Source organism: Sturnira hondurensis, unplaced genomic scaffold (genome assembly GCF_014824575.4).
Source record: "Sturnira hondurensis isolate 20B ecotype Veracruz unplaced genomic scaffold, ASM1482457v3 Scaffold0000648, whole genome shotgun sequence".
Lineage (NCBI taxonomy): Eukaryota > Metazoa > Chordata > Mammalia > Chiroptera > Phyllostomidae > Sturnira > Sturnira hondurensis.
The window spans coordinates 11,362,007-11,381,743 of NW_028073279.1; the positions used below are offsets into that span (position 1 = coordinate 11,362,007).

The following is a 19,737-nucleotide window of genomic DNA, read 5'->3' on the forward strand; positions in this document are numbered from 1 at the left end:
TGAGCATTGTAGACATGTCTTTGTGTGCACATGGGCTCTCATTTTTCTTAGGTAGGTAGGTACATAGGAGTGGGTTTGCTGGGTGGTGTGGCGTCTCTATGGTTAACATTTTGGGAAACTTCTAAACTCTTTTTCAAAGTGGCTGCACCATTTTACATTCTCACTAGCAATGAATAATACGTTCCTGTTTCTCCAAATTCTCACCTACACTTATCTTCTTTTTATTTCTCTGTATTAGAGCCACTTGGGAGGGTATAAAGTGGCATCTGGTTGTGGTTTTGATTTGTATTTCCCTAATATGCACCAATGTTGAGCACCTTTTATTTGCTTATTGGCCCATCTTTCTATATATCTATCTTGTTTAGATAAAAGTCCATTCAAATCCTTTGCCATTTTAAAATTGTGTTATCCATCTTTTTGTTACTAACCTGAAAGGGTTTTTCATTTATTCTGGGTACAACTTCCTTATATATGATTTCATATATTTTCTCCCATTGTGTGGATTATCTTTTTGACTTCCTTTTTTTAAAAAACATTTTATTTACTTATTTTCAGAGAGAGAGGAAGGGAGGGATAAAGAGAGGGAGAGAAACATCATGTGTAAGAGATACATCAGTTAGGCATCTCTTGTGCCCTCGACTGGGGACATGGCCTGCTATGCCATAGGCATGTGTCCTGACTGGGAATGGAAGGCAACCCTTTGGTTCATAGGCCAGTACTCAGTGCACTGAGCCACACCAGCCAGGGCTGTTTTCACTTTATTGATGGTGTCATTTAAGTGCAAAAATTTTTATCTTTGATGAATTCTAAGTTACCAATTTTTTCTTTTATTCCTTTACTTTTGATATTATACGTATAGAAGAACATATAAAGGACATGTTCAGTTAAAGTAAAGTAATAGAAGAAACAGTGATATACCTACCACCCATCTTCAGAAATAGAACATTGCAAATACTTTAGAAGTTCCCAGTCTGCCTTCAATATGCTCAATCACTCCTCGTTAAGTGACCACTATTTTCAGTTTTATTGACTTTTTGTGAAATATATGGCACATGAAAAAGTATGTGAAACATAAGTGTACAGGGTAACAGAATATAAAATAAACACTTTCGTAGTTACCACTTAGGACAAATATAAAACATGGACTACCTTTTGAAATCTTTAGCATGCTTTTCTCCACCACAACTATTTACCAAGCTCCCATTATCCTAACTAATGAAGTAATTGCTTAATTTTGTTTATAGTTTTACCATCTAAGTTTGTATCCCTTAATTTTATAGTTTAGTTTCACAGTGTGTGTTTAATATTTATCCAGGTTATGAATTGTTGCTACAATTCACTGATTTTATTTCTGTATGATAGTCCATTATCTGACTATAGATCAGATTATTTACCCATTCTGTTAATAGATGCATGGATGGTTTCTGATCTTTGGTTATTACAAATAGCAATGCTTTTTGTTCTTTTATATGTATCTATTGTGCAAAATATACTATTATTTAGGGTATTTCCTAGGAGTGGGATTTGCTGGGTCATATAACATGTGTTTCTTCAGCTATACCAGCTGTGCCGGAGAGTGTTTTCAGAAGGGCTCATCTCAGTTTACACTTTGCACCAATGAGTTTCCTCTCTTTCCTGTGTTCATCATTTTTGAACTCAGAATTTTCACTTTTCAACTTTTGTTGGTCTGGTAATTTATAGTTGTATTTCATTTCCCTGATGTCTTAGGATGATGCACACTTTTTTCATATGTATGTTGGCCATTTGTATTTTCTCTTTTAAAGTCTCAGGAGTATTTTGCCCATTTTACATTGGGTTGTCTGCCTTTGTTTATACTTTCTTGATCAAACCTGTTGTCAATTATAAGTGTTTCGTATATCTTATGTCCCTTGTTTTTTCACACATTTGATATTAATAGTAAATTTGATGATTACAGTATCTTATTTATATTTTTTAAGGTTTTATTTATTTATTTGTTGATTGTTTTATTTATTTATAGAGGGGAAGGGAGGGAAAAAGAGAGGGAGAGAAACATCAATGTGTAGTTGCCTCTCACACACCTGCCACATGTGCCCTGACTAGGAATTGAACCAGTGACCCTTTAGTTCGCAGCCCGTGCTCAATCCACTGAGCCACGCCAGCCAGGGCTAGAATTAGAATGTCTTATTTTAAAATACTTTTATTTGCCCTGGCTGGTGTGGCTCAGTGGATTGAGCTCGGGCCTGGGAACCAAACAACCATGGTTGGGTTCCCAGTCAGGGCACATGCCCGGGTTGCAGGCCAGTTTCCAGCAGGGGACACATAAGAGGCAACCATGCATTGATATTTCTCTCCCTCTCTTCCTCCCTTCCCCTCTAAAGATAAATAAATAAAATCTTTAAAAAAATACTTTTATTTGTCAGTCTTTTCCTAGTATTTTTTGTATCCTATTTAAAATTTTTTTCTCTATTCCAAGAATTTGAAGGCTTTCCCTTATGTTACTTAAAAGTGTTTTTTTCGGCTCCCGAGGGCTCGGTCCTGTCCGTGTGGCCCTGACCTGCCCTCCATGAGCGACAGAAACGGGACCGGGTTGGAGGTGTCCTGTCTCAGTGGACAGGGGGATGCCACAGTGTCCGGTGCGACATGAGTAAAAAATAAAAAATAAAAAATAAAAAATAAATAATAAAAAAAGTATTTTTTCCAAATAAATAAATAAATAAAATGTTTTTTCCTTTTATATACAATTTTAAAATCTACAGGGAATTGATTTTAATAAACAGTGAAATTTGGGGGGTCTAGGTTCACTTATTTATATGTTATACCAAATCATCTCAGTATCATTTATTAAAAGATTATTTTTTCTATTACCCTGGAGTACTACCTCTATATGGTCTATCAGGTAGAGAAAGTCCTCATGCATTTTTTAGAAATTTTGTGCCTAATTCTTGGCCCTTTCTATTTCTACATAAATTTTATAATCCCCTTACAAAGTTCCACTAAAATAAAGGAAAGCCAATGAACCTATTGGGATTTTGAGTGAAAATGTATTGCATCTGTGGATTAGTTTTGGAGAAACACTAATCCAGACTGTTGGGTCTCCTAATCCTTGAACATGACAGATCTCCCCATTGTTTAGGTCTTCTCTAATACCCATGAATACGTAAACTTTTATAGTTTTCATCAAAGAGGTTTAGTACATATTTTCTAGATGTATTTTTGCTCCTTCATATTTTGATATTTTATTATACTATAAATAAAATAACATATTTATATATAATCCTATATTCCTATAAAAATCCTTTTCAAAAATTCTGTTTTCTGCCCTGGCTATGTGGCTCAGTTGATTGAAGTTCTGTTGGGTACATGAAAAGGTCGGGTTCAATTCCTGATGAGGTTGTGGGTTTGACCCCTGGTTGAGGCTCATACAGGAGGCAGCCGATGAATGCTTCTGTCTGTCTGTTTCTCCTCCTTCTCCTTCTCCTTCCCCTTCCCCATCCCCTTCCCCATCCCCTTCCCTCCTTCCTTCCCTGCCTCCTTTTCTCCTTACCTCCTTTCCTCCTTCCCTTCCTTTCTAAAAATCAATGAACATATCCTCAGGTGAGAATTTTTAAAAATTCTGTTTTTTAACTGTTGATTGCTTTTATGTGGAAGTAGATTTGATTTTGTACAATAATGTTTATTTCAAGCAAAATTTTAAACTAATGACATGCATGGATTTCTTTTTCTTACATACACAATCATCTGTGAATAATTGCAGTTTCATTTCCTCCTTTCATTTCTTTTACAACTTATTTTACTGGATAGAACCTTCAATATAATGTTGAATAGAAGTGATAGTATCTTTAAAGGGGAAACTTGCAACATTTCATTCTTAAACAAATATGCTATATTTTTTTTAAAAATGCCTTTATTATATTATGGAAGTCCTGGTCTGTTCCTAGTTTGCTAAGAGTTTTGTTTTTAATCATGAATACTTGTTGAACTTTATCATTATTTTTTTGTATCCATTGAGACAGTCATGTTATTTCCCTTCTTAATCTTTTACTGTGACCCCTTTTCAATTCATTTTCTAGCATTAAATCTACTTAGAATTTGTGAATTAAATTCTGTATACAAATGAGTTTAGTTTGCTATATTTTGTTTATGCTTGTACGACTGCCTATAATTTTTCTTTCTCATAATGTTCTTTTTAGGTATAGAATCAGGCTTAAGATAGCCAATTAAAATGAGCTAGGAAGTTTCCCCTTTTCTGTTCTCTGAAAGTACCAGTTTGAAATTGGAATTATTTTTTCCTGGAATATTTGGAGAACTTGTAGGTGAAGCCATCATCTGCACCTGCAGTTGTTTTTTTTTTTTTAAGTTCTAAAACTACTGGTTTAATTTTTTTTGATGACTGTAAGAGTTTTCAAGTTTTCTATTTTGTTTTACACTGGTTTCTGAAAAATTTATTCTGGATATTTACTCTTTTTTTTTACATGCAAAGTGGTTTTGAATATCTTGTATGATCTTTTTAATGTCTATAACATCTGTATTTAGTTGTAAATATTTTTATTGATGTGACTAGCTTTTTGTACCTTTTTGTCTTGAATCAGTCTCAACAGAAATTTCTATATATCTCAAGTCTTTATAAAGAACCAATTTGGGGACAATGCTGATCCTCATTTTTGAATGTTTATTTTTATTATATACTGTCATACTTTCTGTGGGTTTATAGATACTGTCTTCTACTTTGTTTTCCTGACCCTTTTTTTTGGTGTTTTAAGAATGCTGGGGTGAGTTAGAATTTTCCACCATTACAGTTTTCTTTTGTCTCTTATTTTTAGATTCTATTTATTTATTTTTAGAGAGAGGGGAAGGGAGGGACAGAGGGAGAGAAACGTTGTTATGAGAGAGAAATATCCCTGAGTTGCCTCTCACATGCCCCCATCTGGAGACCTGGCCCCACAATGCAAGTATGTGCCCTGACTGGGAATCAGTCAGACCAGGTTCACAGGTCAGCACTCAATCCCCTAAACCATACCAGCCAGGGCGTCTTCTTCTGACTTCCTGAGATGGATGCTTAATTCACCAATTTTCATTCTTCCTTGATACATATTTTAAGCCTGTACATTTTCCTTTAATTATTGTTTTAGTTATTTTCCACAGTTTACACACATAATTTTCATTATTTAGTTCAAAATATATCTAAAGTTTATTATGACCTCTTTTTAGACCTTGATCTATTAAGTTGTTTTTCTTTTAAAATTTCCAGCTATACAAAATTTATAGTAATCCTTTGTTTCTGATTTTGGCCTAATTGCATGATTAGAGAACTTACTTTTAGAGAAATTACTTAATCTCTAGCCTTTACTTCCCTTACCTATAAACTAGAAATAACAGTAGTTGATACTGTCTTATAAAAAAGAAAAAGTGATTAATGTAGTATCTAGCACATTTCAAATTTTGTTGTGTTTTGTAATCATCGTCATCATTATTGTTATTATTGTCATCCTGAATACTTATCTGTGAAATTCAAGTGATGTTACCTGCTTTACAATATTGTTGGTGAACCAAATGAAATAATGTATGTCAAGAGGGTAGCATGATGACTGGAACAGAGTAAATATCCAGTAACTGGTACTGTAAACAAGTTCCTACTCTTAGTTTTTCACTTGTATTTTACATACTATATACTGGGTTGGCCAAAAAGTCTGTATGTTTTTTTCGTTAAAATAAAAGACACATTTTTAGTTTTCACCAATAGCTTTATTGATTTGGATATTTTGAGTATGTTGGCTATCTCTCACATGGTATAACTTTGATTGTTCTCAGTTAATGTCTCAATTTGATCACTATCTACTTCAACTGGTCTACCCCACCAATGGAGCGAGAAATCTCTAACACGTAACTTAACAAACCACTTTTGACATGTTCAGTCACAGCTCCTTCTCCATACACTGCACAAATTCACAAAATTTTTTTGCATTTCAGTTGTGTTTTTACCTTTCTTGAAATAATAAAACATAACATGCCAAAAATGTTGTATGTTTTCTTCCATCTTCAGTATTATAATGGCTACACAAAAATTCACCAATTTTAATGTTGCTTTTTTAAGCATGCTGATAATGACAGCTGTCACAATATAATCTAATAAAGCTGTTTCGAATGAAGTTAAAGACAACTAAGCACTACTAGAGCCATCGTATGGGGAAAAACCAAACAAATTTTTTGGTCTGCACAATATTACTCCAGATTGAAAATTGAAAGTAGCACTTTAACCTTATGTGCTCTATGTGCAAATGCTTTTTACATGTATAACATTAAGACTTCTCCTTTTTTCAGTGTCCTTTACAGGAATTGGTGGTTCTCTAAACCTGATACACATTTTGTTTTTACTTTCTATTTTAATACTTTTCGGGTCAGTGGTTTTTTTTTCCTTTAATTTCATCCTGTTTAATATTGTGTGGTAGATATCTTGTTTTTTAATAGTAGGACCTTTTAGTGTTTTTGGTTTGTGTTTTCTATTAACATCTGCTGGAAACTGTAGCACAGATTGAGACAACCTTCTTTTGCCAGGAAAGTTTCAGTAAACTTTGGTACGTTAAGTTTAAGTTTCTATGTGACTTATACACGTAAATTCTAAATCAAATGGTTCTTTTTAAACATTTGATTTTTAAGCAGTGTTTATGTTATTTCTTTTTTGAAGAAAACTGACAGCCCCCCCTAGAATAAATGGCCGTTGACCAGTCTGTCTCATTCTGTTGCCCTTGCTTTCCAGAGTGGCAGGCAGCACACCACCTTTTCAGCAGAATCAAGTCGGAGCCTTTTGATCTGTCTGCTCTGGGTTCTCAAGAATGCAGATGAGACAGTTCTGCAAAAGTGGTTCACAGACCTCTCCGTCCTGCAGCTGAACCGGCTACTGGATCTGCTTTATCTCTGTGTATCATGCTTTGAGTACAAGGTAAGTGATTGTTATGCCTCTGCAGAGAGGAAGTAATGTGGAAAAAGAAGAGAATTTTATCGTCCCTTCTTATTTTTGTGATGTTTAAATTTTAGGGAAAGAAAGTGTTTGAAAGAATGAATAGTTTGACCTTTAAGAAATCAAAAGACATGAGAGCTAAGCTTGAAGAAGCTATTCTTGGGAGCATAGGTGCTAGACAAGAAATGGTGCGCCGGAGCCGAGGACAGCTTGGTACGTATACAGCATCTTCTTCTGGTGGGAACTTTTTCGATTTCCTTCAAACATATATTGTAATGATCATTGTTGCAAGTCTTCAATGACAATTTCACACTTTTAGAAAAGTATTTTAAATGTAACTGTGAATTACCCTGGATAACCATTTCTCTGCAGGTATTCAAGTTAGAATTTTGATTTAAGTACAGTGAATATACTTCCTGATTTGCTCCGGATAGTCTCAGTTTATTCCTATTGTCTTTGTATGATTATTGATAGCATCCCTTATTTTAAAAAATAGACTATTTTTAGAGCAGTTTTAGGTCCACAGCAAAACCAAGCTGAAGGTACAGAGATTTCCCTGCTCGTACAGATGCATAGCCTCTCCCATTATCAACATCCCCCACCAGAGTGGTATACTTGTTACAACTAATGAACCTACACTCACATCATAATCATCCGGAGTTTATAGTTTATATTAGGACTCTCTCTTGGTATCATAAATTACATGTAGCATCATTTTTTACTGAAACTTTATTAGTTAGCAGAATGAATTAATATAATCCCAAGCCCTGGTTGGTGCAGCTCAGTGAATTGACTGCCAGCTTGTGAACCAAAGGGTCACAGGTTCGATTCCCAGTCAGGGTACATACCTAGGTTTCAGACCAGGTCCCTAGTAGGATGTGTGTGAGAGGCAACTGCACATTGATGTTTCCCTCTCTTTCTCCCTTCCTTTCTCTCTCTAAAAATAAATAAATAAAAATCTTAAAAAAAGGTAGTCTATCTAGTCTAAGGCAAAGGTATTGCCCACCAAACTCAAATATCAGGAGGACGAAACAGTTTAGTAGCCTAGAGGCCTGTTTCTAATTCTTGGTTGCCTCAACCAGTGTGGAGTGGGGTTGATGGGAGATGAAGAAAGACACAACACAGATAGTTTAAGGAAAAGCGGGGACCAGGTGGGACACTGTCCTTTGATGAAGAAACAATGACCCTGAACATGGTTTTCATGTTTGTTTTATAGGGTTTGGTTAGATACAGCTCAAGGACATTTGCAAACCCAGGGAGACGCTGCAGGCACAGATTGTTCTGCTCCCAGGCTATTTAACTGATACATAGTCTACTTGCAGAAGTTGCAGTCACACTCAGCTGAAGCTTGCAGTTATCTCTTGTTTAACCCCACAGGTTCCAGCTGTATGATGCCAACCTTCACTGTCCCCCACATCTGGTCTGCTACCCACTAGCCGTATAACCTTGGCCCAGTCACTTAACCTACTTTCCTTTTCCTCAATCCCTTGTGAATTTTAAAGGAAGTATAACTAACCGACCTTAGCATCTTTGTAGTGACCATACCTGTAAATATTTTATAAATTCTAAAGTGATACACAAATAATACTGTTGCTGAGAGCTCCTTAATTAAGTTCAGGGACATGGCTTAGTCTTCTGTGAACATGACACAGGCTAACAGTTCTGTATATATTTGTCGACTTAGAATATGAAGATACATTTACATGAATATTTTTATTCATTGTCCTTTGAAAGGCTATTACCATAGTGATTATTTATTTAAATGAGCTTAAATACCTTTCGTATGCTATGTGTGTTTGGAATTTAATAGTGAATGAAGATAAGGTCTTTACCTTTAATGGAATTAATAGAGCACCATTTTTTTCCACTTAAGTTATATACAATTCACAAGATACCTATTTGTTTTCTTTTAACTTATTTGTTATTTACAATAATCTTCTAAGAAGATATGAAAATTAACTTTAAAGTACATCATTTAATTGTTCATTATCCTCATCTTTAAGATAAAGAAAATAAAACTCATAGAGGTTTGCACCTAACTTGACTAAGATTATAAACTAAGTGACAGAACCAAGATCTTTTAACTTCCAATTTAATGTTCTTTATATTATACCATAGCTCTTTTGATTGTTGAAAAGAGTGGAACTGTTAGCACTATACTTGTTACATTTATATACCTATGGCCTTAGGACAGCTATCATTGTTTGAATGAAAGAATTGAAGTTCTGTATGTGGAATCTAACACAAACAAACTGAACTTATAGGAGACAGATAGATGATTGACAGAGGCAGGTGTGTCGGGATGGACAAAATGGGTAAAAGGGGTCCAAAGGTACAAACTTTCCATTGTAAAACACATAAGCACTGGGATGTAATCTACAGCATGGTGACATTAGTTAATAATACTGTATTGTGTATTTGAAAGCTGCTCAGAGAGTAGATCTTAAAAGTTCTCATTATAAGAAAAAATATTTGTAAATATATGTGTTATGATGGATATTAACTAGACTTAATGTAGTGATCATTTTATAATGTATACATATATCTAATTTATTATACACATGAAACTAATGTTATATGTCAGTTACATCTCAATTTAAAAAAGAAGTGTCTTAGAAAATTTCTTAGGAAAATGTAGCCTTTGCAATTCTTTTTTTTAAATATATATTTATTTATCTTTAGAGGGGAAGGGAAGGAGAGAGGAAGAGAAACATCAATGTATGGTTGCTTTCTTGTGCATACCCTGCTGGGAACTGGCCCCTGCTGGGAACTGGCCCCTGCCGGGAACTGGCCTGCAACCCAGGCATGTGCCCTGACTGGGAATCGAACCGTAATCGTGTGGTTCGCAGGCCCGCACTCAATCCACTGAGCTACACCAGCCAGGGCCAGCCTTTGCAATTCTTATTTACATTTGAACATTTAAGCTAGGTCACCTAATTGTAGATATTCTTAACTAAGGAGATGAAGCAATTTCATGAAAAAAAAGTTTATGATAAAAATGTTAAGTAGATCACACATGAAGCCTATCTGGAGAAAGTCTAGCTGTTATTAGTAAAAGGAGAATGGTTTGCATGAAATCGATGTAACCTGGCAGCCAAGGAGAGTGGACTGGAATGCACCTGTGTGAACAATGACAACTACCCTGTACCACTCAGTGTTGAGTGAGCATGTGTACTTTGTGAGTGTGGCATTTGAAAAGACTGAGCTAGTGGAGCAACAAATCTGCCTCAAGTTTTGCAATAAGCTTGAACATTCCTGCTCAGAAACTATTCCAGTGATTCAGAAGGCTGCAGCTATGGGCGACTGGTGATTGGCAGCTTCGTAACAACAATGCGCCCATTCATGTGACACATCTTGTTTCGAGTTTTTTTGTGAAACATCAAATCCACCCAGGTGACTTAGCCCCACTGCAGCCCAGATTTGTCACCCTGCCACTTCTGGGTTTTCCTAAAACTAAAATCACCTTTGAAAGGGAAGAGATTTCAGACTGTCTATGAGATTCAGGAAAATATGATGGGGCAGCTGATAACAATTGGGAGAACTGTGTGATGTTGCAGGATGCCTGCCTGGAAGGTGACTGGGCGTCATTGTCCTATGTACAGTGTTTGTTGTATCTTGTATGCTCTTCAATGACTGTCTCTATTTTATAAATTGCATGCTGGACACCTTCTGGACAGACCTCATATTTATTCAGTTAACTGTCTTAATATAGGCATATCATTTTTGTTTTCTTTTACAAAATTTCTTAAAGATAGAGATTTCAAAATCAAAAAGTGATAAAGAGAAGGGAGGAAAGATAGAGAAGGGAGGGGAGAGAAAGCAAGAGAAATTTCCAGACATGTCCTTTATTGTGTGGCAAATTATATTCGTTTCTCAGTATTTTTAAAATTTGTATGTGACCTCTGAATTTTTACTTTCATTTTTGTTTTTATTTTTCCAACCGATTTAAGTTATCTTTTTTTAATGAAGCATTAGTTTTCTCATTAAAAGTCTAAAATCATGATGTTCTATTGTTTAAATACACATATTTTTATATTTCTGCATAATTCCCAGTGCCTTCTCCAATTCTACTGGATTTGTGTGAATCAGTTCTGTTGCTAATGCCCCTTAAAAGAGCCTGTACCAGAGATTTTCAACCTTTTTCATCTTATGGCACACACAAACTAATTACTAAAGTTCTGTGGCACACCAAAAAATAAATTTTTTCTGATCTGACAAAAATATAGTATAATTTTTATTCATTTCCAGCAGACGGCTATTGTGGCATTGGTATTATCATTTTTTATTTGATAGTCCACAAAAAGAGAGGTCAGTGCCCCTCACTAAAAAATCAGATATTGCATGTTTTAAAAATTGTTGGAGCACACTGCTCGAAAATCTCCAGTTTGTGCTATTCAGTCTGCCTTCCATCCAGAAACCTATTGAGACAGAGTCCCTGTCTTTCTCCTGTTCTGCCCTCTGTGGACCAAAAGAAGTAATTACTTTAGAAATTCTCCTTATTTTCTTCATTTACCAAACAAAAACTTAACTGAGCTTCAAAATGTGCCAGAAGTTTTGTCAGCCCCAGACATTAAGTTGTGGACAAAGTAGACATATTTATTCTCTATTCTCAGTAGCTTATAATTGTGTGGTTGTAAGTGCTGTGGGGAGAAATAAAGCAAATTAAGAGGAAAAGAAGTTTTGGAGAGTTGGGGAAGGCATTTCTGTGGAAATGGTGAATGATTGGTTGGCCAGGGGAGATGTGGGAAGAACAATCTGGTAAAAAAACAGCAACCATTGCACGTATCCTGAATCAGGATGCATATACATACGTAGTGAGACTGTATACACAGAACTCACATTGCACACAGTAACTGGGAGTGTAAGCAGGAGGAAGAGTGGTGGGGAATAAGGTGAATCCATCTAGGGTCATAGAAACCATGGTTAAGATTTTGAGAAAATCAGTGTTAGAAAATTTCCTTATTTAAAAGGGTATATAGGTTTTCCATATTACATGTAGCAAATATATTTCTTCTATAACTGCTGTGAAAACTTTAAATAAAAAGCACCATTGTCAGGTTTCTCTACTTATATTGAGGATAAAATGGCTACGTATAAAGTTAATAACATTGTTCAGTGTTTCTTAAATGTTCGCAAGTATACATATATGTGGTCCAACTGAAATAACATTTTAAATATGGTTTTGAAATTTATTTGACAGAGAGAAGCCCATCTGGAAGTGCCTTTGGAAGTCAAGAAAATCTGCGGTGGAGAAAGGATATGACTCACTGGCGTCAAAACACTGAGAAACTTGACAAGTAATATAACCTTCTATTTCATGTTACTGTTAGGCTTGATGGATTTCAGATGCAAAGGGAACATGATTAATTTTAGTGTCCTTTATATATATGTATACATATACACATACATGTATACACATACATACACATGTATGTACATGCACACGTGTGTATGTACATGTAGATACATATATGTATGCGTGTATACACATATGTACGTGTGTATGTGTATATATACATATATACACACACAATGTTAGGCATTCAAATCTTAGAAGACAAGATTGTTTTTATTTAATTTTTAAATTGAAGATTTTAAAAGGTTTGGGAGAAGAATATTTAATATTGTATAGTAAAGCAAAATGTAACATATTTTAAATGTTACCCCATTTTCCCCTTGAAAAGTTGAATTCTTCAACTATTTTAGAATATATTTTGGATGTCATGCTGAACTTAATATTTCAAGGATTACCAAAAAATTAGACGACTACTCTTTGCCCTCTTGGAGCTTGAAATATAATTAAAGAAGGACAAAACATTACAGGTCTTCTGATTCTGGCGTGGAGGCAAGCCAGGTACCCTGACTGACCCGACTGCGAAAAACAATGGAAAATGCACTACCTTGAGTCCAGAAGCCTAAAGGACTCCCCGTCATCATTAGGAGAACTGGAAATAAGCCCTTCTCACTGCCTGGGAGACCGAGGGTAAAATTGCTTGGCTTGAAGCTTGGCATTGAATCAAGGGGTTAAATATTTTCCCTTGACAATTTGTAATTACAAGTTAGCCCTCAAGGAGCTTGGCTGGCCCAGAAACCTTTAGAATATGGCAGCCAACTCACTCAGATTTGCCTAGTACTCCTAATTTTAGCACTGAATGTTTCCTGTCCTAAATCAAATCAAGATGATTGGTCACTCTATCTGCAACCATCTTCAGCCCAACCGTTAGAGGACTCTTACAAATAAAATTCCAGACGTATTAGCTCACAGACACTGGAGTCAAGCAACACAGGAAACAACGCCCTATGCAAGTCAGTAGAGAGAGAAACAGCAGACTTGGTACCATATAGATAAGAGTTTGAAATTATCAGAAATTGTCTTAGCCTCTTTAGGCTGCTATAACAAAATATCACATGCTGAGCCATTTATAAACAACAGTAGTTTGTCTCATTTCCGAAAGCTGGGAAGTTCAGGATCATGACACCAGTGTATTTGGTGTCTGGAGGCCATCTTCCAGTGTACAGACTTCCCTGGTTGTGTCCTTATACGGTGTAAGGGCAGACAAACTCCCTGGGGCCTCTTTTTTAAGGGCACTAGTCTCATTCACAAGGCCTCTGCCCTCAGGACCTTCTCCTTAGCTCCCATACCACTACCTTGGGCTTTACATTTTTCAGCATAAGGATTAGGGGTAGACTCAAATATTTAGATAGAGCAGATACTAAGTATAATATAAATATGTTAAAAATTTTTAAGCTTTGAGTGTTCACTTTTCTTTGTTTATCCAAATTCATTTCTTTGATTATTTTTCCACAAAAATTCCATGTGTTGTGGAGTTCACAAAGCAGCCAGATACTATATATACTATTTGTATATTATTTTATTTCTGCATTTGTATAATGTGTTCTGTCTGCTTATCTTGCTGTGTTCTTAAGAAGTCATTTTTTGGTGTTTTCCTGATTTTTTTTGTTTAAACCATCTTATTAAGTTTCTTCACAGAAATCTGCCTGAACTTTAAGTTTGAACAGTGTATAATTTTCTTTTTCAATTTAATTCTAACTGTGCTGTATATTCTCCTTCAATTTGTAAAATGTAAATCCATGAACTGTTCTCCTTAGTGGTAGTAGTGAAGATTTAGAGACTGGAACATCTAGGAGCTTTAGAGAGTTAGCATTTAGTGTGTCCTTGCACTTTCACTTTGGTTCGTGTGTTCTTTTGTCTATGTGGTTTACATATATATGCGTTGCTACTAAAATAAATGTCCATTTTATCCATAAATCACCTGTAGTTTTTCTTAAAATTTTTAATTAAATAATACTTTTACAAATATTGGATATTTGAGTAAATGTCTTGATTGGGAACAAGGTGTTTGTTTCTAATGAGTGTTTTTATCTAGAGTCTAACCAAAGAGCTCATTGTTTCCTCCATTAAAAAATTTAAAATTGGAGGGAACTTACTTACTGAACTTTAGGGAAAAAATAGTTTTATTCTGAAACATTTTTTAAAATATATTTTATTGATTATGCCATTATAGTTCTCCCATTTCTCCCTCGTCATTCCCTTCCACCCTGCACACCCCCTCCCTCCATTCCCTCCCTTTAGTTCATGTCCATGTGTCACAAATTCTTTAGCTTCTACATTTCCCATTCTATTCTTGCCCTTCCCCCTATTTTGTACCTACTGTCTATGCTACTTATTCTCTGTACCTTCTCCCCCCTTCTCCTCCTCCCACTCCCCTATTGCTAACCCTCCATGTGATCTCCATTTCTATGGTTCCACTCCTGATCTAACTGTCTGCTTAGTTTGCTTATATTGTAGGTGTGGTTGTTAGTAACTGTGACTTAGCTGTCCTTTCACTGTTCATATTTTTTATCTTCTTTTTCTTAGATAAGTCCCTTTAACATTTCATATAATAAGGGTTTGGTGATGATGAACTTCTTAAATTTGACCTTATCTGAGAAGCACTTTATCTGCCCTTCCATTCTAAATGAAAGCTTTGCTGGATAGAGCAATCTTGGATGTAGGTCCTTGCCTTTCATGACTTGGAATACTTCTTTCCAGCCCCTCCTTGCCTGTAAGGTCTCTTTTGAGAAATCAGCTGACAGTCTGATGGGAAGTTCTCTGTAGGTGACTGTCCCCTTATCCCTTGCTGCTTCTAGAATTCTCTCCTTCATTTTAATCTTGGGTAATGTAATTCTGATGTGCCTTGGTGTGTTCCTCCTTGGGTCCACCTTCTTTGGGACTCTGAGCTTCCTTGTCTTCCTGGAAGTGTATTTCCTTTTCCAGACTGGGGAAGTTCTCCTTTATTATTTGTTCAAATGAGTTTTCAACTTGTTGCTCTTCCTCTTCCCCTTCTGGTACTCCTATAATTCGGTTGTTGGAACGTTTAAAGATGTCCTGGAGGTTCCTAAGCCTCTCCTCATTATTTTGGATTCTTGTTTCTTCATTCTTCTTTGTTTGGTTGTTTCTTTCTTTCTTCTGGTCACTCCATTGATTTAAGTCCCAGTTTTCTTTCCATCACTATTAGTTCCCTGTGCATTTCTCTTTATTTCACTTAGTGTAGCCTTTATTTTTTCATCTAATTTGTGACTAAAATCAACCAGTTCTGTGAGCATCCTGATCACCAGTGTTTTGAACTATGCATCTGATAGGCTGGTTATCTCTTGGTTGCTTAGAAGTATTGGCTGTGGGGCTTTGAGCTGTTCTTCTGCTTGAGCCATAATGTTTTGGTCTCTTTGCACCTGTTACATGTGAGGTGCTGGTCATCCCAGTCGCTGGATTGTGACTGGGGGTGGGGTCAGAGAGGGAGCAATGGCTTTGTTTGTTCCACTCTCTCTGATTTTGGTCCCCTCTGCCACTTCCCACAAGCAAATTGGGCCCTTTTGATGCTGGTTCCTGGGTGTGTGGGCTTGTGTACTTTCTAGGGCCCTTGGGTCTCTCCAACTAACTCTCCTGTGAGGCTGGGAGCCTCTCCTGGCACCTCAACCCCCGAAAGTTTTTCTAATCAGTACTTTTAGCCTTTAATTCCCATTGCTGGGGCCCTGGGTTGCACGGTGTGTGTCATTGCTTGATTTTTTGCCTGGTTTATCTGTATAGAAATGAGTGTCTGTGGTCAGCCTGCCTCCTTGCGAGCCTTACTGGGTCTGCTTGTTTTTTCCCCACGCCTGCCCTGGTCCACTAACCACCACCTTTTCCTGCTGGGACCCCTCTCCTCGGGCCATGGACTCTGCCCGTTACTGGTCTGGATGAGTGGTTCATTGTTGTTAGACTTCGGTACAGTTCAATTTTCTGTCTGTTCGGTTGTGTTTTTGTTTCTAAATCTTTGTTGTCTTTAAATTTGGTTATGCGAGGAGGTACAGTGTTTTCACAGACACCTCCATCTTGGCTGGAAGTCCTATCCTGGAACATTTTGTATATTGCTTTACATGAAGTGGCCCTAAATTTGTACCCACATAGCACCACCTAGTGTCTGTGCCACTCAGACTGACATGTGGTTTTCTGTATATGCTGTGTGTCTGAGAGCCGAACAGTTCTGTTCTCAGTGGACTGTGGGACTGTAACAGGGGGAGAAATGTGGATCGACTTGGTCAACAAGATGCAGGGTAAAACAAAGCATTAGTATGTATAATGTCATATTTTTCCTTATTCTCTTAATAATTTTTCATTCAGGCAAATATTAAAAAATGGTTCCAAGTTTTTTTATTTTTATACATCTTTAAGTCCTTTTTGAATTCTGGATCTTTTGGCTTTTTTTAAGAGGATAAATAGAACTTCTTACACTATTTTGTATTAGGTCAAGAGCAGAGATTGAACATGAAGCCCTGATTGATGGAAATCTGGCTACTGAAGCAAACCTAATCATTTTGGATACATTAGAGATTGTTGTCCAGGTAAGAACACAAAGAAGAGGAATTTAAAGTATAGATTTGGTAAATTGGGGTTGGAGGAAAAGTATTTATTAGGCCATACAGTTACGTTTAAATACCAGTAGTTCCTAAAAGTTTTATCCTTGCTCCTTTTTTTCCCTCACTTAAATCCTGCCATTCTGTTTTTCTCTTTTTTCTTATCCCAGTCCTGGTAAGCTCCTTTTTCTTGACGTCCTCCTACATCTTATATTATCACTTTCCTATTTTAAAAAAATTATTTGCTTGTTTATATATATTCTGTCTCTCTAACCAAATCACAAGTACATGTCTATTTTATTGATCCCTTTTTAAAACTGCAGACGGTTTCTGTAACAGAATCCAAAGAGAGCATCCTTGGTGGCGTGCTGAAAGTGCTGCTGCACAGCATGGCCTGCAACCAAAGCGCGGTTTATCTGCAACACTGCTTTGCTACACAGAGGGCCCTGGTTTCAAAGGTAGGTAGGTTGTGGACCTGTAGTCTTGTCAGACTTTGTTAACATTGTCTAAGATCACTTGGCATGTTCATCGGTTAATATGTTTATCAATATGTTTAGTTAATAAAAACTAAACATATTATTTTAATGTGGTTTATTTTAATAAAAACCTAAGACCTTTGATTTCTCTTTGTCTCCTAATGCTTGCCTTTTGGAATTCTTATTTGGATCACTTTTAACTAGTTTCTGGCTTACAAAATAGGGTTTGATGCAGAGAAGGGCCTGAATTAATGACTGGTTTTAAATTTGGGGCTTTTCTTGTTTCCTCTTCCTCTTGTTCTGTCTGTTCTTTATTAACTTGATTTATCAAGAATTCAGTGTCTAAGTAGTTCAGTCCATTGAAATTAACTTGTGGTGGATGGAAAAGAAGGCACATTTGTGTAACTACTTCAAATATTTATTTCCTCTGTTGTTTTCCTCCCAGAAATATGTATGTTTTAAATCTTAAATAAGCTATTTCATTGTAGTCATCTCATAAGATGGAAACAGAGCTGTTGATGAAACTTAATCAGTGAAAATAAATTATATTACTATTTTGTAATAATAAAAACACAATACAGAATTATTTCATGTTGGTTACTATACTAAGTGTTTTATGTACGTTATCTATTATAAGGTAGTCATATAATCTCATAGTAGATAATATTATTAGGCTCATTTTATGGATGAGAAAACTTGTCCAAGGTCACACTCCTGCTGGCTAGTAAGGGACATAGTTAGTTTTCAAACCCAGTCTTTCTTTCTCTGGTCCACGTTATTAACCATCAGTAAATATTGTCCCTTAATCATTCTTTTAATCCTCAGGCTATACTAATTCAAATCTAGAACAATACTCTAGTTCAGCCTGCATAAATTTAGTGTTGGTGGTGTTTATTTACAGTTCCCTGAACTCCTGTTTGAAGAAGAGACGGAGCAGTGTGCTGATTTATGCCTCCGGCTTCTCCGACACTGTAGCAGTAGTATCAGTACCATACGGTCACATGCTAGTGCCTCCCTTTACCTGCTGATGAGGCAAAATTTTGAAATAGGGAATGTAAGTATTTTGTCTCTGGATACATAATGAAATATAAACCCTGTGCCTATATATTAAATGGATTTGGGGGGAAGCATGGAATTATTTTGTGTATTTTGAACCTAATTCCAGACCAGGGGCATCGAACTCATTTTCACCGGGGGCCACATCAGCCTCTCGCGGTTGCTTTCAAAGGGCTGAATGTAATTTCAACTCCTTAACTATTAAGGAGTAGTTGCATTTATACAGTCCTAAAATTATTTCAGCCCTTTGAAGGCAACTGTGAGGCTGATGTGGACCCTGGTGAAAATGAGTTTGACACTCCTGTCCTAGACTGTTTCTCATTCTATGGCTATCTTATAAAAATCCAAATCTCTAATTTTGCTTCCTATACTAAAAATAACATATATAGTAGTAGAGTTAGAATATAAATGTATGTTGAGCTATTACAAATTTTGTCACTAAGTAAAATGAAACTGATAGTAAAGAAAATTAAAGGTTTAAATATCTTGGCTTGATATTTTATGATTTATGCCAGTCTTTGAGGAATTCCATGTATTTTTTTGTTTTTTTTTTTTAAACAGATTTAGGAATCTTTCTTTCTTTTTTTTTAAAAAGATTTTATTTATTTATTTATCTTTAGAGGGGAAGGAGAGAGGGAGAGAAACATTAATGTATGGTTGCCTTTTGTGCATCCCCTGCTGGGAGTTGGCCTGCAGGGAACTGGACTACAACCCAGGCATGTGCCCTGACTGGGAATCGAACCTCGATCCTCTGGTTCGCAGGCCCGCGCTCAATCCACTGAGCTACACCAGCCAGGGCCTAGGAATTCCATGTTTTCATTTAAGTTTTTTTATTTGATCATATATTCATGTGTTGTTGTTGGGTGTTTTTTTTTTAGTCAAATGTTTAATTCACTTATTTTTGCTCATGTAAGTATTTAAGAATTAAATTGTAGGTTCCACTTATAGGTGAGAGCATATGGTATTTGTCTTTCACCACCTGGCTTATTTTACTTAACATAATGCTCTCCAGTTCCATCCATGTTGTCACAAAGGGTAAGAGCTCCTTCTTTCCCTCTGCTGTGTAGTATTCCATTATGTAAATCTACCATAGTTTTTTGATCCACTCATTTATTGATGGGCACTTAGGTTGCTTCCAGCACTTGGCTGTTGTACATTGTGCTGTCATTATCATTGGGGTACATAGCTTCTTTTCAACTGGTGTTTCAGGGTTCTTAGGATATAATCCCAGCAGTGGAATTGCTGGGTCAAAAGGCAGTTCTATTTTTAGTTTTCTGAGGAAATTCCATACTGTTTTCCACAGTGGGTGCAGCAGTCTGCAATCCCACCAACAGTGTACTAGGGTTCCTTTTCCTCTACATCCTCATCAACACT

General features: G+C 36.2%; 1 protein-coding gene and 1 non-coding gene across 6 annotated transcripts in view; both read left to right on the forward strand.

Annotated features, from left to right (window-relative positions):
• Positions 1-19,737, forward strand: part of DOCK7 (dedicator of cytokinesis 7) — a 217,597-nt gene that overhangs the window by 164,543 nt on the left and 33,317 nt on the right. For all 5 annotated transcript variants that reach the window (XM_037043513.1, XM_037043528.1, XM_037043521.1 and 2 more), the window contains 6 exons: positions 6,737-6,919; positions 7,015-7,150; positions 12,138-12,234; positions 16,723-16,819; positions 17,155-17,289; positions 18,209-18,361. In XM_037043513.1, the coding sequence (XP_036899408.1) occupies positions 6,737-6,919; positions 7,015-7,150; positions 12,138-12,234; positions 16,723-16,819; positions 17,155-17,289; positions 18,209-18,361 (801 nt within the window). The remainder of the gene's footprint in view (positions 1-6,736; positions 6,920-7,014; positions 7,151-12,137; positions 12,235-16,722; positions 16,820-17,154; positions 17,290-18,208; positions 18,362-19,737) is intronic.
• LOC118985777 (small Cajal body-specific RNA 23) lies at positions 2,498-2,623 on the forward strand. Its single transcript, XR_005066197.1, has one exon.